At 57.5% G+C, this 22,318-nt stretch overlaps 1 protein-coding gene across 9 annotated transcripts in view; it reads right to left on the bottom strand.

Annotated features, from left to right (window-relative positions):
- Window positions 1–21,983, bottom strand: part of SPEG (striated muscle enriched protein kinase) — a 48,521-nt gene extending 26,538 nt beyond the window's left edge. For 2 of the 9 annotated variants that reach the window (XM_040450914.1, XM_040450922.1), the window contains exons 1-9: window positions 20,990–21,982; window positions 20,314–20,403; window positions 19,894–20,230; window positions 15,739–17,042; window positions 13,746–13,889; window positions 13,256–13,438; window positions 3,839–4,014; window positions 3,514–3,602; window positions 2,434–2,609 (exon numbers count right to left, since the gene is read on the bottom strand). In XM_040450914.1, coding sequence (XP_040306848.1) covers window positions 2,434–2,609; window positions 3,514–3,602; window positions 3,839–4,014; window positions 13,256–13,438; window positions 13,746–13,889; window positions 15,739–17,042; window positions 19,894–20,230; window positions 20,314–20,403; window positions 20,990–21,341 — 2,851 coding nt within the window. In that variant the 5' untranslated portion in view covers window positions 21,342–21,982. Of the gene's footprint in view, window positions 1–243; window positions 1,073–2,433; window positions 2,610–3,513; window positions 3,603–3,838; window positions 4,015–4,426; window positions 4,841–4,955; window positions 5,945–13,255; window positions 13,439–13,745; window positions 13,890–15,738; window positions 17,043–19,343; window positions 20,231–20,313; window positions 20,404–20,989 lie in introns of those variants that run through there. The other 7 variants (XM_040450923.1, XM_040450915.1, XM_040450921.1 and 4 more) reach the window with 7 other exon arrangements.
- Window positions 21,984–22,318: the final 335 nt, after the last annotated feature.

The raw sequence follows: 22,318 nt of genomic DNA on the forward strand, positions 1-22,318 counted from the left end.
CACACACAAAGAGACAGACAGATACAGAGAGAGAGATGCATTTTGTTCCTTTGGAGACAGGGAAAGCCCGCCCACCCGGCCAGGACAGCAAGGAACTCCAGGGCCTGCCTTCAGGATGGCAAGCTGGGCCAGGGAAGGTGGACTCAGGGGAAGTGGGAAGGAATCAAGGGCAGGGAAACTGAGAGGGCCACGTAGGGGCAGAGACGGCGGCGGAAAAAAAAAAAAAAAAACACAGCACACCAGCTGGGTACAAACTGGACTTTATTTGAGCTAAGAAACAACTTTTTCCAAATACCTCCACACCCATTACAGCAGGCCCTCACTCTTTGGCCAAGCCTGGCTAACACCCTCATTTCCAGACAGAGCGTCCCAGGCCCTGACAGTGAAAAGGGGAGCCCCAAATGAGCCCTAAACCTGCCCAGAGCAGGACTTGGTCAGGCCTCCTCATCAGCATAGGGCCTGAGGCCTCTGGCTTTTAGTCTCTTGTGAAATAGAAAGTGTTGTGCCATTTGAAACCCACTTCTGGAATGGTCAGTGCACTGCCCCCCACTTCATGAGCCTCTTGTCAACAGCCTCCTGCCCTCCTAGGCCCCTCCATCCTGCAGAGGCTATGCCCTGGCCTGTCCCGCTCTGCCTCACCGCACACCAGCTCAGAGGCATCCTTCCCTGACTGTCACAGACACACAGACAGACAAACGGAGAGACAGACAGGGCCTGTAGCAGCGGTAGCACATGCGCTTGCTGGGTGCTCCCCTGCAGGGAGAAGTTGGGGGGGGGTGTCTCGATACCCCTCATGGCTGCCCCTTCCTGGCACTCAGTCCATGTGGGGGCTGCCCAGCCATATGTCCACTTGGGGAAGAAGGGTCCCTAGGGGCCCATGGGCTATCCCAGGATGCTGCATAAGGTGGAGAGGGGAGGGAATGGGAAGCTGGGACAGGGTCCAGGCCGGCGGGCCGGCAGGGTCTGTGGGCAGGAGGCAGTGAAACACAGCGAGGTCCGAGAGGTGCCTGAGACAGGGGCGCGGCTCGGAGGGTAGCGGGGGGAGCGCAGTCGGCCCCCTGAGCTCACTCGCCTGTGTACAGACAAAAACCTCAGTCAGCAAGCGGCAGGTTAGTGCAGCACACGCACACACGCACGCACGCACAGGCACGCACACCACGCAGACCTGGCTAGGGCCCCTCTACGTGGAGACCTGCCTCTAAAACTGCCAGGGCACGCTGCCACTTTCAGTTCCCTCCAAGATCGGCCTTGGGATGGGGGGATTGGCAGCCAGCCAGAGGCCGGGCAGAGACCGCAGAGCTCTCTGGGGTTCCTGGGTGGGCAGAAGCTGTGGGCAACTAGGGAAAAGGCATCAGGGGTACCCAAAGCCCAGGGGATGTCAGGAGGAATCCCAAAGAGAGAGAAGCACTGAGACATGGGTTAAGACAGAGAAGCAAGGCAGAGCCAGACCCTGGAGGGGAAGGAACTGGCCAGGGAATGGGAGCAGGGAGAGCTGAAGAATTCAGAGACCAAGGAGTGGCAGCTCCAAGAACAAGAGGCACAGGGCAGGTAACTGAGATAGGGAGGGCCCCGCGAAGGTGATGGTGACTGTTAGGGTCTAAGCTCCAGCAGGGGCTGGTGGTATCCAGAAGCTCGCCCTGCCAGGAAGGGAGGGATGATGGCTGAGTGCAGAACTAAGGAAGGGTTCCCAGTCAAGAGCTGCCCACAGAGAAAGGTGAGTAGAAGGCAAGGTTGACAGCCAGCCCTCGGGAGGAACACCACCAGCCCCCCAAGGGCAGCCTGGCTAAGGCCTGCCTGCTATCCCCATTGCCTGAAAGGCCCCCTGCCCTCATGCCCCAACTCTGGGGGCCCAGGCCTCTCCACATTCCATGGCCCTGCTCACCCTCACAGCCCTGGGGTCCCTGGCAATGCTTCAAGCCCAAGTCACCCCAAGGGCCCCTCGGAACGGGTCCAGCTATCAGACTCTCCCCACTGCAACCTCCAACCACAATAGCTTCTGCACAGCAATGGGATGGGTAGGAGGGCAAAGGGGCAGGGAGGGGGTTTGTGAGGGAGAGGCCTGGAAAGGGCAAGGTGACCAAAGCTTGGAAGAGTGTGTGGAGAGGACAGCTGGTGGCAGGAAGTAGGGTCTCTCTCTGGCTAGTATCAGGGAGCAGGTGCGACTAAGCACAGGGAAGGCAGTACTGCATAGTAGACTAAGCACTGAACAACTTGCCAGGTGGCCTTGAGCAAGTCACTTCCCCTCTCTGGGCCTCAGTTTACTCGACTGCAATATAAGCAACAAATTACAGGATTTTATAAGGCCCTTTCTGTTCTGGCGTCCTCTAACTGAGGTTGTGTGAAAGTTGGCATCTGAGCAGGAAAGAGGCTGGGGATGGGGGGGGCCAGGGCCGGCGGGCAGGGTGGGTTTTATGGAGAGCGTGAGGCACTCACCTCTGACCTCCAGGCGGGCCTCACACTGCCGGGCGCCATACTCATTAACGGCTTTGCAAGTGTAGAAGCCAGCGTCGGCCCGCTCAGCCGCCAGGATCCGCAGCCGGCACAGCCCGCCCTCTGCCTCCTCCGCGAAGCGCCGCTGGTCTGGGCGCACCGGCTGCCGGTTTCTCAGCCTGTCAGAAGGACAGGAACTCAGTCTAGGGGCCCAGGTCCTGACTTGCCTGCACCAGGAAGTGGGGCTGCAGAGCCAAGCAGGCTCCTCCACCCCCCACCCCGTCTTTGGTCCACTTGTCAGATCTGTCTCACTGACCATGAGCACCCTTGGGTTAACAGGGCCAAGTTTTCACCCTGACTTTGAGGTCCCCCCCCCCCCCCCCCAGGAACTTCCAGAACTCCTCTGCCCACCTGAATCTTAACCTTCCTTGGAACCTAACTACACTCTTCAGTTCTTGGAAGCTCTGAAATGTCTTCGTGTCTTATTTTTTTTTTATTATTTATAACCAACGGATAGCTTTCTCACTTCCCAAAAGGGCTAAGAAATAACTTACGATGTTAAAAAATCACAGGGGACCAGACAATCAATTACAGATGAAAACTAGAATCCAAATAATAAGAATCTAAGCGATTCTTCTGAGTAATCAAAGTTCTACGCACCCAGGAGGAAGCAGTGCAGCTGAGGCCCACATTTAACCCTGGGCTCTGCCAGCTCAGATACAAACTGTTATGCCCAGGCCTAGCGCAGGTCTGGGAGCAGAGCAGGCCTTGAAAATCACCCCGCTGTCACCTGATGGGGGTGGGCATGGGCAGCCTTCTCCAAGAGACGACTCCTGCCCATTCATCCCCAACTGGACAGACAGGAGATCTTTTGTTACCCAAACCCTACCCCAGAAGAAGCCCTGAATGAGCCTGAACAAAGGCGTGTTAAGGGAGTGGCACCACTGGACCCGGGATAGACCCCTGGGCAGATCACAGGGAAGTCCACAAAGGGTCCACTCCCCTCAACCCAAAGCCAGGCCTCCCAGGGCCAAGGCTGGAATGGGGGAAGCTGGCCCGTGGTGGCCAGTGCCTGCTACTCACCAGGAAACCACCGGCTTGGGCTCCCCCTGGACACGGATGCTCATGGTGACATCTTGGCCTTCTCTTACTGACTGGTCCATAAGTGAGACCTGAAGCGGGGGGACCCCAAAGTGTCAGGGGAGACATTCAGGACCCAGATGTGGCCTGGGGGCCAGAGGATTCTGGGACAGAAACCTCTTCCACACTAGGCTGACAGAGGCTGGCTCCAGGTAAGAAGGGTTAATGGGGCCAAGCTCTAGGCCTTGCTAAAACCTGGTGTGGCCCCAAGAACAAAGGCACACATGAAGGAATGAGGTTGCCTGGGGGCTGGCCTTAGCGGTCTGACCTTGAAAGTGGGGGGTGCCTTGGAGCCAGTGTCAGAGGAACGGCGGTTCTGGCTGGGACTGAGCTTCATAGCGGGGGTTCCGGGCCAAGTCTCCCCAGGCTCTGGAAACTCCTCTGGGGGACTCAGGTATTCCTCATCAGAGGTGATGGGGCTGCTGAAAGGTGATGTGGACCCTCCTGGAAAAGAGACAGAAGAGAGACAGTGGCACAGAAAGAGACACCGGGGGGGGGGGGGGGGGCGGAAGAAGGGTCAGAGAGAATGACAGAGCTGGCTAGACCAGCCCAGATCAAGGGCCTGATAAGGTCTGGAATGTCCCGCAAAGCCCAGGACATAGGCCAGTCCTGCCCTGATTTCACTTCATGGGGTTCCTACTTGCTTGCTGCATGACCTTGCTCAGGTGTTTCCTGTCCCTGAGCCCATGAATCCTTCTCTGCCACAGACTCTCCTAACACTGACGCTGCTGACCCTCCTGGGGGTGGGGGGGGAAGAACCATAGGCAATAGCCTGGGACAAGGCATTCAGGCACCAGAGGGGCTGCCGTCTGGGCCCGAAAGGAGGCTTAGAATTCCACTGGAGCAGAGAACCCACATTCCTGGCATGGAACTGCAGGTTCCTAATGCAGATGGTCCCCAGAGTGGTACAGCCAGGGACCCGTTTCTTGGGTGAGCTGGGCCTGGTGCAGAGGAACACACACCTCAGACAAGCCCCATCCGGACAGTGCCAGGGCCAATGAGGCGGCACTGTCCAGCCTGCCCTTCCCCCTCTCCCTTCTCAGCTTCCTGCCCCAAATACCCCAGGGGCACCTGTTGGCCCCAGCCCTAGAGCATGGACCCCAAAACTCTCAGGGGATGGAAAAGCAGTTTGAGTGATCCACAGAGAAGGGCAGCTGAGACCGGGAGAGGAGGGGGGCACAAGTGTCTGCTTTGGGGGAGGGGTGTCCCCAGGGCCCTGACGCCCTCTCCTGCAACTGGCCAGGGGCCCAGCCTCACTGAGCTGGCTCCTATCCGACTACCAAATACAGACATGAATCCACCACAGCCCCCTGGCCCCTCCTCCTGGTTCCCCCACCCCAAGCCCCTGTGGCCCAGCCCCCCCACAGGGCCGCACCCCAACTCACCCGACACTCTGCACACAGACCCCAGGCTGTGCCTGTCCTGAAGGCTCTGCCCTGGCACCAGGCCCTCCTGCTGCCTGCCCACTGCCCACCCCACCCAGCTCCCCAGGGAGCAAGATCCCAGCCTGCCTAGCCCCACTCACTCAGAGGCTCTACACCCGAGGGCCTGGGGGAGGGGAAGAAGCCCGAGGAGGGGAAGGAGGAGGTGGGGGCTGGCAGGGCAGGGACAGGCTCGGTGGCAGGCAGGCAGCTGGCTGGGAAGGTGGTGCCTGCTAAGACCACAAGCAGTGCGGGCCCTGGAGTGGAGGGGGAGGAGAGGGGAGGGGCAGAGCGCAGCCAGGCTGGATTTAGCCACCCTGCTCATTCCCAAGCAGCAGGACCTGCCTTTTCTCTCTTTACAGTTTCTAGACCCTGACAAGAGCAAAGCCCCCTCGGTGGTACCTTGACTCAAAGTGCGGGGGCCTCAGTCCCCAGGGAAAGATGGGGGTGCTACCTTCACTGCAGCACCTAAGATGCTTGCCCTGACCCGTTCACTTTGACATACCCACCAGATGAGGGGCCGATGGCAAGTGGCCCCTATGACGCCCCTTGTTCCCCACGTGGGAATGTGCTGACAAGCTTCAAATCCTGGAGCCAGGCCATACCCTGTTTTTTCTGGTGCTGAGAATCAGGGAACTGTCAGGACCTTCAGCCTCTTCCCAGAAATACCCTCCTCAACCTGAGGGGGCCCAGAATACCACCTCTGCCTCCACACTACTGCCATGGCAGGTTTGGCCCTGTACCACCCAGGGGCACCGGGCCTGCATTCACCCCTCCTCCTTCAGGCTCTATCAGGGGTACCTGTTGGCAACTGTCCCTCACCCTGTCAGCTCTACCAGGACCAACAGTCACGAGGCAGGGGCTGCTTCCCCCGTAATGCCCCACAACTAGCATCCTTCTGTACCAGGGCTGGGGAAAGGGCTTGGAGATCAGCAGCAGAACAGGGGAGCTGTTGAGAAGTCATATGTCCTTTTCCTTCCTCCTATCACTACCCACCCCCCCCCCCAACCCAGGGCCACATTCCCAAGCCATGACCTGTGTTTCCCAGCACTGCCAGTGAAGAAGGAGGAGGGGACTGGCAGAGGAGGGGGGCCCACCATTCAGGTTGGCTCTCTTGAGGTGGGGGTGGGGAAGCAAGTCGGAATGGCATTTAGAGAACATCTACCCGGGCCTTGGCCACCAGCTGATGCTGAGACCACAGGCATGGGCCCTGAAAGCGGGAGCCCCCTCCTCTCTGTGGTGCCTGGTGACCTCCAAGGTCACCTCGAGATTGGATGGTGCTGCAGGCGCTCAGGGGCCCAAGAAGGGAGAGCAGAGACTTAAAGCAGATTGACAAGGTTTGCAGGGAGCCTCAGAGACCCCTGGTGGTGGCTTGGGGGAACTGCACCCTGAGGGCATCCAGCGACCAGGTGAATCAAGGTCCTGAGGCCGCCCGGAGACACTGAGCAAGGATCTGTCTCCAGCTCCCAGAACCTCTGGGGTTCCACATCAGGCTCTGGTGCCACCCCACTTCTTACTGATCCCACCACCCAGACCATCTTTGTAGCCAGTCCTGCTCCACCCACAAGCCTGGCTCTCACGGTGGGAAACATTCTTATACCAGCCAGGAAGTGGGTATAACCTAATATGCACATATTGGTTAGGTGCTGCCCCTACACACCCCACCACCCCAAAATATGCCGACTCTGTGCACACGTGTGGCCTTTCAACACTGCTCCCAGGTCAGACTCACTTGATGAAAATACCACTGTGAGGGAGCCTCCCCAGACCCGTGCATCCAGCTCAATACTGGTCCCAACATCCCTTGAGATGTTCTAAGGATAAATATAGTCACAGTCACCTACATGAAAGGCCTTCTACACCAGGGCTTTTCAGCCACCCACATCAGGACCACCTGGGAGGCTGTTTAATCTATAAATTCCTGGGTCTTACTCTGAAGAATTAGATGTCCTAAAATGGGGGTCAGGAAAATACATTTTAAAAAAGCACACCAGGTGATTCTTATGCACATGAAAGTTTAGGGACCCCTGTGATCTTCATGGAAGAACAACCCTGAGAGGTGAGCTCACCTTACTTGGCCACTTATCAGGGCAGGGATCTGAATAGCCCAAGTGCTTCCCACAGGACCACCTGGCCTCCCACCTTGAGCAAGGTTCCTGACTCTACAGCAATGGTTGTCAAAGTTCACGGGGCATCAGGATGGAGCTTAAACCACAGATTGCTGAGCCCCAGCCCCAGAGTTTCTTTTTTTTTTTTTTTTTAAGTTTATTTATTTATTTGGAGAGAGAGAGCATGCATGGCACGTGTATGTGCATGCCAGCCGGGGAAAGCAGAGAGAGAGAGAGAGAGAACCCCAAGCAGGCTCTTTGCTGTCAGCACAGAGCTCGATGCGGGGCTCAAACTCACACACTGTGAGATCGTGACCTGAGCTGAAATCAAGAGTCTGACGCTTAACTGACTGAGCCACCCAGGTGCCCCACCCCCAGAGTTTCTGAGGGAGGGGATATGTTAATGTGCATCTCTACCATATTCCCAGGGTGATGCGGATGCTGCTGGTCTGGGGACCACACTGTAAAGACCGCTGCTCCATGGTTTCTTCTGCCATCCCAACCTCCATGCTTAGGCAGATCTTCGTTAGTACCCTTTGCAGATGCATGTCCTGCCCAGCCTCTGCGTGTCACCCAGGCTGTTCCAGGGACTGGGAAAGTCACATGGATCTTGATCACCCCCACACTACTACCTCACATGCAATCCCTGTGGTCCTCATAGCCCCAGACTAGCCAGGAGGGCCTCCAGGTGTGGCTACGATAGCTGAGAAGTGGACAAAGCATGGTCATGATTTCAGGAGCCTTCTGCCTGATAAGGGTGACAACTGAGACACATACACAACTAGTCTAGTGAGAAGGAATAAGGTGGCAAGAAAAGGGCAGATCAGAGCCATGGGAGTGCAGAGAGCAGATTACTCTGGACTCAGGGAAGACAGGGTAACTGAGGGAAGGGGTATTATTGGAATTATGAATTTGGTTGAGGGGCGCGGGGTGGCTCAGTCAGTTAAGCATCCGACTTTGGCTCAGATCATGATCTCACGGTTCACGAGTTCTAGCCCTGCATTGGACTCTGCTGTCAGCACAGAGCCTGTTTCGGATCCTCTGTCCTTCTCTCTCTGCCCCTTCCTCAGTCGCTTTCTCAAAAACAAATAAACATTAAAAAAAAAAAAGTTTGGTTGAAGAAGGAAAAAGGGGGAAAGTCTTTCCTGAGGAGGAAACTGTGTGAGCAAATATTCGGAGAAAAAAAGGACATGCAGACCACTGCAGCTCAACTTGCTTACAAAACTGGGTAAAAGCAAAAGGAGTGAGACCCGACCACGTTAGAGTAGGTGCCTCTCTCAGCCTCTCAGAGGCCTCCAGCCACCTTGGGGTCATCCTTGGGGCCAGATGGCAGAGGCCAGCTTCCGGGGAGTGGCCTTCACTCTCAAGGCAAAGGGCACCTCCCTCGAAGTTTCTGAGGGAGGGCATGACATGTGGGACTTAACAAACACTCAAACATGGCCCAGCCATTATTCGTAGTCCGTTCTCCACGGGCACTGTCTCAGTGGGCTCCTCCAGAGGTGATGCCTTTAAATGTCTGCTGTGGTCAGGCCACCATGGAAGACAGAGAGGCTGAGGGAAAAGGAGGATACAGGCCAGCCTGCCTCTGGGAAGGCACAGGTGCTGTCATGGGTACCACCCCTTCCAAAGCAGAAGAGCAGCGCTGAGGTTTCTGTTTTGGTTTGCAAGGGACAAGGAGCAGAGAGAACTGGTGCACCTGGGTGGCTCAGTCGGCTAAGCATCTGACTTCGGCTCACGTCATGATCTTGTAGTTTGTGAGTTCGAGCTCCGTGTCAGGCTCTGCGCTGACAGCCCTGAGCCTGGAGCCTGCTTCGGATTCTGAGTCTCCCTTTCTCTCTACCCCTTCCCCGCTCATGCTCTTCTCTCTCTCAAAAATAAATAAACGTTAAATTTTTTTTTTTTTTTTAAAAAGGGGGCAGAGAGAATTTCACACGGTCGGCCTGACCTCACCGTAGAAACAGTTAATTCCCTACATGTGACTATTTGGGGTTGCTCTGTGTTAGACAGAGGGTTGGCACTCATGGTAGACTAAGTCCCCATTCTTCTTGTGGGCTGAGTGTGACAGCCCCCACTCTGAGGAAGCAGCCCTGGGCAGACACCCATCACGGCCAACCTGCTCCTGGTAGACAGGAGTGGGGAGGAAGGGTTGAGTCTGGCCAAGGGACCACACTGCTTTTTTAGATGCTATCCAACCCCCCTTCAAAGATGGACAATGGGGTCACATGGCATTCCAAGATCCCCTCCATCGGCAGCCTCTGCCTTCACAGGGGAGATGCCATAACTCTGCAGCAGCCCTGGCCAGGAGAAGGGGTAGGAGCAGACACTGTTGCCTTTCCTTTTGTCCTCATGACCTGCTATAGCCAAACTCTATTCTGTTGCGACAGTGTCAATCATATGGTGGGACCAGAATGAGCCCTGAAAAGCCATATCCTCTGGCCCAAATGTCCTTATCTACATTCTCATCCCCACAGAGCCTCATAAATCTTACCAAGTAAATAGCCCAGTAGATATAAGGACCCTCACCTTACAGATGAGGAAACTGTGGGCAGACAAGGAAACATGAAGAGGCCAAGGCCTCAGCTGGAAAATGCTAGAACCTTGGGCTCAAATACACAAGGCCTGTGCTTGAGGGAGGACGAAAGGAAGCAGAATGGAGCCCCCATGTCCCCTTTTGTCCTGACTAGCACCCAAAGGGCCTCCTGTCAGAGCCTGAGGTGCTGGACCACAGTCACAGCAGAGATGGGGAGACAAGAGAGGAAGGAGAGAACCCCCCCATCTGACCCACCCACAGAGGGCATCAGCAGTCTCTGACACACACCCCCCCCCCCAACCCGGTATGAGCTCACGAGCACAATTCTACCTTCACCTTGAACCTGTTCAGAGTAGCAGGGAAGGGGATGGTAAGGAGTGTAGGCTTGGGAGATCCAGGGACAGGGCTTCAAAGCATGACCAGCCCCCAACTGACCGTCTGCTCCTAGAGCTGAGCACCCCAACAGGGAGGGCACTAGCCACCTGAGGCTACTTATATGTATATTAATTTAAATGAAAAGAAAAATCACTTCCTTGGTCACACTAGACACATTTCAAGGGCTCAACAGCCACATGTGGCTAGTGGCCACCATACTGGATGGTGCACATATAAAACATTTCCATCACCACAGAAAGTTCTATTGATCAGCATTTCTCCAGAGCAATTTGCTCAAGTTTTCCAAGTCTCAGCTTCCTCATGTGTAATGTGGGCATAATAATAGAACCTACCTCCCGGGACAAGAGTAAATGTGATAAGCCAATCAACACAGGCCCTGGTACATATGAAGCACTGATTAGAAGCTAACTCCTTGTTCTTTTCATTTGCTATCCACCTAAGCTTATTTCCATCACCCCAGATCACCTGTTGCTTACAACATTCCTAGCTAGATTGCAGGTCTTCAGTAAAGGCTGCTGGCCTAGTGCCAGCTCCACGTCACTTCGTTCTCCTTGTTTCTGTCTTCCTATCTGTCAAATGGGAACATCGTGTACCTCTCCAAGGGGTATATACGGTGCAGTGTAGCTCAAGTAAGAGAGGAGATGTGAAAAGACACTCTCCAAACACACAAAAAACTGTTCAGAGAGATGTAGAACTTGGCACCCAGCTGGTACTCAATAGATGCTTGTGTGACAGATGCAGGCAGCTGAGAATGCTTCACTTCAGGTAAGCATACTTCTCACACTCCCCAACCACCCGCCGCAATACACACACGCCCTCGGGAGAACGACTGTGGTCTCAGCAGTACCCAGTGGGCTGGGGCAGGCTGGAAGGGACATGGGGCCGGGGTGGGGCTGCCGGAGTGGAAGAGAACCAGACCCTGCCCCTCAAACCACAGCACTCGGGCAACTACATTGCCCAGTTACCCATTCCCTAATTCCCATGGTTCCCAACCGGGAACTGAGATCTGTGGGCTCTCCAGAACAGGCCCTTTTGGGGTGGGCATGCCAAGAGGGCACTGCACAGTCAGCCCTGGTTGCCAGGGTCCTGGGGTGGGTGGTTAAGGAACGAGAAAGGGAGATGGTTCCAGGAGGCCGCTTCCTACCAGACACTACGCACCCCCTCCCTGGGTGGGCTCCCACCACCCTGCAGGCAGCCACACTGCCAGGCTGCCTGACACTCTTCCTTAGCCCCACCCCCTCACTGCACACAGTCCAGGCCCGGGACCCCGCCCTGGCCAAACGTCGTGCCACCCCATCGTTCCAGCCACTCTGTTGCTCTCCAGGTCCACTGGCCCTTGTCCAACCACTCTGGACCAAACAGTGCCTTGTAGGGGAAGAAAGTCTGCTTCTGCCAAGGGAGTCCTGGGGCCGAGTCAGCATGACTTACGGGGGCTGCTCTCTGGGGGCAAAGACACTGACTAGTGGCTGACTAATGAGATGAAGCTTTTCTGACTCCCCATGGCGGGGGGTGAGCAGACAGATGCCACCATAGGCTGAGGACCCAAACACTGGGAAATATAGAGGGGCTGGGGCTGCGCGCCTGGCAAGAGCAGGGGAGGAGGCCCCAGGGCACAGATAGTCTGGAGAATGGTCAGAAAAGGAAAAGGCAGCTTTCTGGAGGCTCGTGGAGACCTGACCTCCTGTGCACAACGGCACCCCTTAATAACGCTAACAGTTAATGTTTGTCTACAGCTTTACAGTTCATAAAGCTCATTCACACATTTACTTTTGTTTGTGAAGATGGTATAATTATCTCTGGTTTACAAATGAGGAAACCAAAGCACAGGGAGGTTCAGTGCAACAAATAGAGAGCTCCCAGTCAAGTGCTGACAGCTGCCTTGCCCCAAGCCTCTTTCCCAACCTTAAAAGGCTCCCAAATGGCCACAAGCCAGTAGCGGGGCACCCCCCACCCCCTTACCAGATCTCAGCCCAAGCCAGGTATTGACCAGAGTCCTGGAGCCAGCCCCAGGCCCCCTGAGGAGAGTTGGGAGCTGAGTCAGAAGCCAGATCCCAGAGGTGATGGAAGGCCGGAAACGTGCCATGGAGCGCCGGGCATGATTCAGCGTGGTGGGAGGGGTGAGGAGAGAGATTAAACATGGGCTCCTGGGAGGGGTGTGTATGCTAAGGCAGACGAAGACCTGCTGGTCTGCAAAGCCAGACAGGTGCAAACAAAAGGATCTAATGCAGGACTGGGGCTCAGGGCAGATCCCACCAAAATCACCGTTATGGTGAAAAGTGCGGGAGCCCCGGGACCACAGCAAGACAGGCTCTGTAATCCTGTCTCCCGTCGAGCTGAGTGAAAGAAAGGGACAGAACAGTGTGTGCTGTCCCCCCTCCAGGCATGCCCAGCCCCTCCCGCTGCCGCTGTAAATCTGCCTCTCAATCCAGCATCCCATAACACTGACTGACTGCTCCGCTCCATGTTCTAGGACCTGGGTTCCTCTGCCCTGCAGTGTCCTCCAACCTAGGTCCTCTCATCAAGCTTGGTGACCCAATGGCAACATCCTTGAGGATGGAGTCTGTGTCTTTCCTTTCTACCCAGCCTCACCTACCCCTCCCCCACTGCCCAGGATCAGCACACCATTGGGCCCATCAACCTGAATGAGCAGAACTAACCACACACACTGATGCCAGGCTGGCCCTGCCCCGAACCTGAAAGAAACCGGGCTTACACCCAAAGGAAGTAGTCCAACACCCAGTGAGGGCTTTTGTAAATATAGAAAACAAAGCAGCCAGAGCCACAGCCATCTCCAGAACAGTGCTCTCAGCTGCCCCCTCTTTAGGGCTTTGGGTTCAACAGGAGCGAGGGAGTGGGGAAGGGTCTTCTTTTTACTTCAGACCTCAGAAGGCACCTGATGGCTTTTAAGCCCTCTGAGCTGGGAGGTTCTTCTTCTCTGAGACTCAAGGATAAGTTGCTTTCCCCACAGGACCATTTTCAGGGAAATGCCACCGGAGGATGGCATTTAGAGGATACGTAAAGACAAATTTCAGTGACTTCATGAATTGGCCGGCCTGGTGTGTGCCTTTGGGATTGCGGCCCCCGCTCTGAGGCGGGGCCACTTAGAATGCTTCCACCAGAGCAGGTGACATCTAAGAACAGACCGTGCACGCTGGTCGAGAACCTGAGCTCTGGGCTGGGAGTGGGAAGGGTCACGGCTCATCCCGCCCGGGGCCCCACAGGCTCCCTACCAGGTCTCACGGCCAGCGCGGCAGCACAGCGGGCCTGACCCAGCTCGTTGGTGGCGGTGGCTGTGTAACTCCCGGCATCGGCCGCCCGGGCCTCCCGGAGCAGCAAGGTATGCCGCTCTCCTTCAGCCCGGATGAGAAGGCGGCCATCGCTGCGCAACGCAGACCCATCCTTCTGCCAGGACACTGTGAGGAAGCAGCGGAGTGACTGGATGCCATGGCCCACAGTAGTCCACTGGAGCAAATCTCCCCTCACCCGACACAGAGCCCAAACCCTAGGGAATCCTGAGGACTGCCCCCTCACTCACAGAAGCCCAGGCCTGCCCTCTCTCCTCCCAGGGGGTTCTGGGAAAACTCCCCTAACACACACACAGGAGTCCAGCCAGCCCCATGGGGCAGATGTGCCTCCTCCCCTTCCCCTCCCTCCGAGGACTGATGGGGGACCTCCCGCTCCCTGTCTCAACCTTAGCCTGGCCCCAGCCCTGGAGCTCACCTTGGGGCGGGGGGTTGGCAGTGATGATACACTTGAGCAGTACATCTGCCCCTGGAGCCGCTACCACATTCTGCAGAGGGATCTCAAACACAGGGGCCTCCAGGGGCTCTTCTCCAGCGGACACATAGGAGTCATCTGAAGACTCTGCCGGAGACATGGGTGACGAGGTAAGGGGACATGGTCCCTGTGGGGATGACTCAGGGGGACAGGGGATCGTGACAGCCTTGTATCTTAGAAAGCCAAACCCAGAGAGAAGGGCTTCCAGAAGGTGGGGTTTGGGGAACAAGGGCTCTCACTCCTGAATGTCCTGAAACAGGGAGGAAAAGACAGAAGAGAGGTTCTCAAACAGGACAGGGCAGCCAGGACTCCACATTAGCTGGACTTCCCAACTTCAGCCACAGCGACTGTGGTTTCTGGAAGAAGTCTTGCACGTCTTTCCACAAATCAGTCATCCAGGGTGGTAGATCAGGCCCTGTTTTAGGAAGTGCTCTGAGTGCACAAGGTGTTCCCAGCTGCCAAGGAGACCGAGTACAAGCTAATAGCAACCCAAGCCTTAAGCAGTAATACCGCTGTCACAGGACAACATGTGGTAAGTTGCCAAATTAGTGATGCCACCGGATTCAAGAGGGAGCAGCACGTGGGTCCAGCAGCTGTCTGAGACGCCTCACGAATCAGCGTCGATTCTGACCATCCACCAAAGAGTAATACTGTACCTACAGTGCACTAAGCTCTGTATGAGTACCAGGAATACAACAAGAAAGAAGAAGCACTCCCTGCTTCCAGGAAGCTTGTACGCACGAATATATCCTCCAACCCCACTGCAGTGGATCCCTCTACCAGAATGGCCCAACTCTGACATTCTTTAAGCTAAACAAAGCACCGCGTAGGTAACCAAAAGAGCAGCGAGACTCCCAATCACACTGTTTTCCAGCTCCATAACCTTGGACAAATGATATAACCTCTCTGCGCCTCAGCTCTGTTATCTGCAAGGTGGAGCTGATAAGTAACACTCAACATCTTACACAGCTGACATACAAATTAAAATAAAACAACATCCCTAAGCTCCCAGTTAATACAACACCTGTATTGTGGTATGCAATAATGTGGCCAATAGGGCAATGGACAGGTACCTAATTATTTTTTAAAACTTTGAGGTGGTAATACTTAAATTAAAAATAAATTAACTTTGATGAAGAAAAATACAAGGTGGGAAGTGAAACAAAAGCAACTCTGACGAGGGTCCTGGGAGCAGTGAACACAAGCATCTGGCCTGGGGAAGCAGCAGGGGGTGCGAGTGAGTCAAGGATGGCTTCCTAGGCCTCCATCCAGGAGTGGACCCCGAGTTGATGTTCAGGGTGAGCAGAATTAGGAGCAGGGGCATTCTGGCTGTTGGCCACCATCCACAGGACGACTGGGAGACAACACACAGGCTGGCATGTATCTACGGTCAGCACAGCCACACAAGGACTCAAGGATGGGAGAGAGGCAGCGAGGTGATAGACCGGGTCAGATCTCAGTGGCCACAGGTGGGTCAGGGGATGGCGCTGGGACGAAAGGGCACAGATGAGAGGTGGCTGGCCCAAAGCTCGCCTGGAACAGGGGCCTGACACATTATTTATTGAGATGGCTTTCCATCTCTTCCCCCACAGAGGAGTGGGGTTTGGAGGGGCTCCTTAGATTCCCAGCAATGCCTCCCACCATGGTTAGGTCCTTGACCCAGCTGGCCATTGGACCCAGGGCACCTGCGGCAGGCATCTGGGCACCTTTCTTTCTTCGGCTCCCCCCAGCCTCCACCAAAACACACTCGCACTCTGCTTCACCAGCAGGCAGGTTCCAGCACAAGGACCTTCACAGACCTTCACTCAAACTCAAACCTGGTGCTTTCCCTGTGAAGCCCGCCCTCTCAACTGCCCAGCAGCGTCGCTCTCCCCAAACGTCCTCCCACCCAGGTCTCACTCAGCACCTTCTCAGCCCTCGCCGAGCGAGGCCTTACCGAGCTCAGGTGAGGTGGGCCGGGCACGGCGACCTCTGCCCTGGCTGCGGGCCCCTCGGCGGTCCCAGGGCCCCCAAGGACCGTCCTCCTCCGGTCCTCTGCGGAGCCTCTTCTCGGCCTCAGGCCCCGCCCTGTTCTTCTCCAAGGTCTGGGGCACAGCAGTGCTCTCCTGGCCCGGCGTGGCCCAGGGCAGGAAGCGCACGGCCTGCGTTGGGGGCTCCCTTTTCCGACCCGGGGGCGCTCTCGTCCTGGCCTCGGGGGGATCGGTGGCGGCGGGGGGCGGCACGGGACTTCGGCACTCCTGGATGGCTCTGCTCCGGGTCAGCGGGAACTGGTCCCGGCGCCTGACTTCCTGCTGCGGGCCTTCCCCCGGCTCTGTCCTGCCCGCCGGCCCGCGGCTCCTGGGCCTCCCCTGTTCGTCCCCGAGCTTCCCCGTGACGCTCGGAGGGGGTGGCTGGGCGGCGGCGGGACTCTCGGCCCGAGGGGTCTTGGGAGTGGAGGGCCGGGAGAAGAGCGGGGGCTCGCCAGGCTCTCGGGGGGACGGGGCCCGCTGCAGCGTGGCGCGCAGGGACTCGTGAGAGCGCACCAGCTCCTCCCGCGACGTGGAGCGGCGGATGCGGCCCAGCTCCTGGGCAAAGCGCAGCTCAAGGTCACAGGCCGGGCTGCGCTGCCGCGTGCGCTCGTCCAGCGAGGCCGCCTTCTGCTGGAACAGGCGGCGGCGCTCGGCCACGCTGCCCCCCGGCGCCCGAAGCTCCTCCTGCGAGGTCCCGGGTGTGCCCCAGGGCGCTCCGCCGTCGGATTTGGGCTGCTCCAGTGAGCGGGCCTTGCGCAGGGGTACCCATGGCCGCAGGGGCGCCGGCGGCGAGTCGCTGCGCTCCAGGCTGCGCCGTCGCTCCTCGAAGAACTGCAGCTTGTCCAGGATGCGGGAGCCGGCACGTACCAGCCTGGGCGAGCGGCCCAGCGCCGACAGGCGGCCAGAGGCCTCGCTCAGTGGTGTCTGGGGCCGGGACTCTGCCGTGCCCGCCAGCGAGGGCCCCGACGACTTGGACTTTTTCCCTCGCTTCTCTTCTGCGGTGGCGTCCTCCGGCAGCACAGGCTCCTGCGTGCGCCGGTGGGGCGATGTGGGGGTGGCGGGGGGCTGGGCGCTGGGTCCCGGCGGGGGCCGCTTACCCACCCGAGGGGACGGTGGGGGCAGCAGCGCGGATTTGGAGGGAGGCGGTAGGGCGGGGCGACGCGGGGCCTCACTGGCCGGCTGAGGCTGAAGATCAGGCTCCTCCCTGTGCAATCCGCTCTGAGGGACGCTGCTGCAGAACCAAGAGGAAGAGGGGTAGAAGATTTAGGGATCTCCCCTCCTAGACCTTCAGCTCGTCATAGGAATTGGACGGTGGGGCATGCTGGGAAGGCTTGGGGGTGACATGGGTCAGACCCTCTGCCCCCTCCCCCCAAGAGGAAGGCACAGCCATAGCAGGTGCTGGGGAGAGGCTGGCTGCCCTGGCACCAGAAGACTGGTCTGGTGGCTGGGCCCAAGTACAGACTCAGCATCCCGGGCTCTGGCCAGTCCCCTCCCCCCAGCCCCGGAAGCTGGGAAACAGCAAAAACAGAACGGAGCGGTGGGAGAGAAAAGAATGAGCTTAGGACCCAAAGGATGGTGAAGAAAGGCAGGAGGGTTGGATGGGGAGGGGCCCTCTCAGGAATGCAGCCTCCCACTCATTCCTGCCCCCAGCTGGCCCCGGGCAGCCCTGCCCATCCTTAGCAGGACATACCCCTTTCACAGTGGCCTCTAGAAGAATAGGCACTAGCCTTCGGGGGGCAACACCCTGATCCCAGGGACTACCTAGCACCTACTCAGACCTAAGCCCCTTGCCAGTGCTGACACAACGCAGCAGGTGGCAGCTGAAGTCCCTGGGGTGGGAGACTAGAATACCCAGGTTCCCATTCTCTTTGATCAATCTGCCCCCATTACAGGCCTTTGACTTCCTCCTGCCTCTGGGAAAATTACCTTGAATCCTTTGAACCCCCTCACCCACCTCCGCCACCTTCCTCCCACCCAGCACAGAAGCTCCCCCAAAGGGGTATGCTCCGAAATAACTCAGCTCAGAAATAACTACTGCGTGGGCCTGAAGAGGGGGGTGTGGGAGAAGAGGAAGAGGGAATGAGCTGGTCAGCTCAGAGTACCCCTCTCACCCACAGAGCTTTTGATGCCCAAGAGCTGGGCCTCAGTTTCCCCTATCTGGATTCTTGGGGAACACATCAAACAGAAGGATTGGCAAGGAAAGGAATCGGAGATATTAACATCATACCTGACTCACTGGAGAGAGCTTACTAAAAACTTAGGAAATGGCTCATTGAGTACTCACTGTGTGCCAAAGCGTGGACTAAATATGCTTAAGGTGCACTGAGCCGCTTAATCCTTACAACAATCCTCCGAGATAGGAAGCGTTACTGCTTCCATTTACAGATGAACAAATTGAGGCTTAAAGAGGAAAAGTGCCTTACCAAGGTGACACAGCTAGGAAATGGCTGGTATCAGGACTGAAACCCAGGTGGTCTGACTCCTGAGCCCTTATTCCCTGCAAATAAATGTCTAGGATTCTGAGGGCACAGAAGGGAGGAGAAATAGGGTACCAGCCACAAGCAGAAGTTCTAGCAGGTGCCTGAGTGTACGGGATGTTTCAGACTACCTGGGTCAGCCACCCACACTGCAGACCCCACCTCTGACTGCAAGGTGGGGGGGGGGGAGGGGAGGATGATGGGTAGAAGAGCAATCCACAGTGTCCTGAGGGAACAGCATCTCAGCCAGCCACCTGCAGGGAGGCAGAGTTTACTATGGGGAAGGGACAGCAGAGAGCAGAGTCCCTGATGAATGGCCTCTGGGAACTGGGTAAGGCATTGGAAAGAAAACGGGGACAGCAGAGGAGGCCTCTTGCTGGCAGTTCTGAGCTCCAGGCCAGCCTCTGTACCACAGACACCGCTAAGGAAATGGGTTCCTCTGAAGTTGCCATAGCAACTCCAGGCTTAGGCTGAGGCCTGGCAAAGGAAGGCAGGGAAGGAAAAAGCGAGTCCAGGGCCCAGGAGTGCCTGGTTAATGCCAACCAGATAAAGCAAGGGAGCCTCCCCTGCCCCAGACCTCTCCCCTGCCTACTGCTAGCCATTCCAACCACCTTCAAAACAGCCTCCCTCCACCAGGCTCCTTCTTCCTCCTCCATGATGGTCCCTCCCCCACACACTCATACCCATCACAAGTTAGGCCCCTCTCAGCTCCCCAAATGTCCCCCAATACCTCTACCATCAGCCACTCCCCTCTTCTACTATAGCACTCCCTCCTGTATCTGCCAGCCCCCAAATCTCTAAAAATGGCTCCAATGCCTCACTCCAAACACCTCCGCTCCTTGCCACCCCCTGCCACGACAACCTTCATCCTTCCCACGCCCCCCCCCCCCCAGGCATTTCCCACCAGGTCATCACATGCTCCTAGCCTCCATCACTCAGCCCTCTACCTCCACCCCAGCCCCCTGACTCCATCCCTCCCCGCCCACCCCTGCCTCCCACACACCCCACATCCTCCTGCCTTCCCAGGCCCCTGGCCCCATCTACTCCCTGACCACCTCACTCTCTTCTCTCTCCCGGCTGCGCTCTTGCTCCCTTGCTCTCCTGCTCTCTCGGGAGCTGCCTTGCAGAAAGGTTCCGTTCCTCCCAGAAAAAGGCCCACATGGGAACAGGAATGTGCAGAGAGAAGAAAAGGCAGCAGCTGCTGAGACAGCAGGCACGGAGGGGGCCCTGGAGGGGGGGGGGGAAATCTGGGGGACAACTGGAGCCTGAATGGGCGAGGTGAGAGAGGGCCCCTGGGAAAGTGGAGATCTTGGAGGGGACGAGGAAGGGACAGAGGGGTCCACGAGACCATGGCAATGGCAGGGGGAAGCCAGGGCCGGTGGGAACAGGAGGCTGTGGGTGGTGACGGCACAGGAGGGAGACGGAAAGTGTGGGAGGACAGAGTAGGTAGCTGGGGCCAGGGTGGAAGCAGGGGCGGTGGAGAAGTGCACAGAGGGATGGATGGTGCAGGGGGGGTGGGGATGAAGGCTGACGGGGTGGTGAGGGGCAGTGCAGGACAGCATGGTGAGGTGGAACAGTGCAGGCCTGGGTGAGGCCATTACTTACACGTGAATCGAGAGCGCCCGTCCTCTGTATAGACTGAATGCGCTGCCATACAGGTCACTGGCCACCGAAAGGCTATCCTCTGACCCCCAGCTTGCGCCCACCAGATTAGCTCGAGACGCCCGTACCAGCGGCTCCACCCCCAGGTGCCGTGGCCCGGCCCCGGTTGCCTGTGCTTGCCTTGGGCTGCCCGGGAGGCGGCGGGTGCCACCCCTGCTGCCCGCTTCCTGCTCCAAGACCGTCTGCCCGCTGCCCCACCAGCTCACTTGCTCCTCTGAGGTGCCTGTCACGGAGGTCGGGGGTGTGTCCAGGGAGGTGCCCACCAGCGTGTCGGAGCCCCCTAGAGAAAGGAGCACGGTGAAGCCCGGGCACCTCTTGTAGGAAGCCCGCCTGCCTGCTCTTAGAGCAGCCCAGATAGCTCACCCGTGGGGGTGCTGAAGTCCCCGTCATCCCGAAGCTCCAGGCGTTGGGTCCCCTGCACATCGCTGATGTCATCCTCGCCCGTCTCCGAGTCTGGAGAAGAAGGGGTCTGTGTGGGCAGGGCCCTCCTCCCTCTGACTCCAACTCTTCCCTGTGTCTCCTCCCGCCTCCCCCCCCACCCAGCAGGCTCCATCTTACCACCAGCACGGCTTCCACACCTATCTTCTCCCCTCTTTTGCTCCACCACGTCCCCCTGCCCTTCCTGGGCTGCTCAGGCCAGTCCCGTGGCTTCACCTCTGCGCCCCTGGCTACTCACTCCTGCCTCCCTGGTAGTGCTCTCAAAGCCACCTACCATCCCCCCTCCCAGCCACTTAATGGATTACCAGGGTCTCAGCCCTCCCCTCCTCCCTGGTCAGTGATAGCTTAGGTTCCTGTGCAGCCCCCAAACAACAAGATCCTAGGCTCCAAGGCTCTAAAGTGTGGGTTCCAATACTCCAGGAACACAGGGGAGTCACCTCAGAGTCGTACTGTCAGGGCACTTGACCAACTGCAGGGCCAGCCTGTCCTCCACCCCAAGCCAGCCGGAACACATCAGGGTGCAGCTGAGGCAGGGTGAGGAGAGGTCAGGATCGGGCAGGGAGAGGGGAGTGGAGGGCTAGGGCAGGAGCCAGTTTCCTACCGTAACTTTGCTTTCTGCAGGAGCGGAAAACTTCGCTTCCATAGGAGCAGCAGGAGAGAGACATGGACAGACTGTTATCAGAGCGTTTGTGGTGTAGGGCGTGGTGGATAGGCAGGACAGAGGGGGCATGAGGGTACCCAGTGCCCAGAAATGCCCTGTGGGGATGGGGGAGGGGGAGGGAGGCACCTGGAACGGGCAAAGCATCTCTCATCCTGACTGCCTGCAGTCTCCCACTGTGCCCAGCTGGGGAGCACACCTGTTTAGACTGGTTATTCCAACTACCCCAGCAATTCTGTACCCTTGGCACTCTCACTGGTGCTGCCACTGGCCACGCACACACATGTACACACATACATCTGCTTGTGTTGAGCCCAGTCACAGACCCAGGCCCCCCATTAGGGGTTAGGCCCACCCTCCTTAAAATACTTGCACTGTGCTTTGACCCTTCCTTGCAAACCAATCTCCCCACCTGTTCTGCATCATGATGTGACAGCTACCCTCTTCCTGATCCCTCTCTTCTACTTCTGAGTGGTCCTCAACAATGCCCAGTGGTTAGGCGAGAAGCAAAGTTTCCTGGGCATATTTTTAACTTTCCCAGGTTCTATCAGGTTCTGTGCCTCAGTTTCTCTATGAGTGCTATGACAAGCAGGAGCCACGTGCTGGTTGTCAAAGCATGGCAATGAGCTCATCACCACTTGGCCCCACAGTTGGAGAACCCTGAGCCCAGGCCCATGTTGGGGTGTGCTAGTGAGTCCCCCCCTCCCCCGCCATTGTTAGGTTCTCTCTCAGAGGGGTATGGATGTGTACTGGGGGATCCCACATCTCATGGGCTGTCTTCCGGGCCTGGGTGCCTCATGAAGGGACATGGACCAAGAAAAGGAGTGGGCATGGGCTAGAGCAAGGAGCCCATGGTCCACGCACCATGGGTGAGTCGGCCAAAGGCCCGGCGGGAGTGGCCGGTTTTCTGAAAGAGAAAAGCCAGAATGAATTGTTGAGGGGAAGGCTCACTCCTGATGTCCCTTACTTCCCATCGAAACCTCTATATTAAACAGAAACTCGTTCCAGGGGCTGGGGTGGGGCGGGGTGGGGGGGGTGGGGGTAATGCACAGAGACTTAGGGCAGCCAGCTTCCCCAGTAGGGAATGTTTCCACTCTTCCCAGCCTTTCAGCCCTCCCAGCAGGAGCTCCAGGCTGGCTACCCAGCTTGGCTCTGGGGAGGAGCAGAGGAGGAAGGAGAGAGAGGACAGCAAAGCTGTGGGTCAAATGCTGGGACTCTGACAGAGGCTCACAGGACTGGGGACCTGAGCGACACCGCCACCCCCCCCCCCCC

This window comes from Herpailurus yagouaroundi, unplaced genomic scaffold (genome assembly GCF_014898765.1).
Source record: "Herpailurus yagouaroundi ecotype Mexico unplaced genomic scaffold, PumYag 202, whole genome shotgun sequence".
Classification (NCBI taxonomy): Eukaryota; Metazoa; Chordata; class Mammalia; order Carnivora; family Felidae; genus Herpailurus; species Herpailurus yagouaroundi.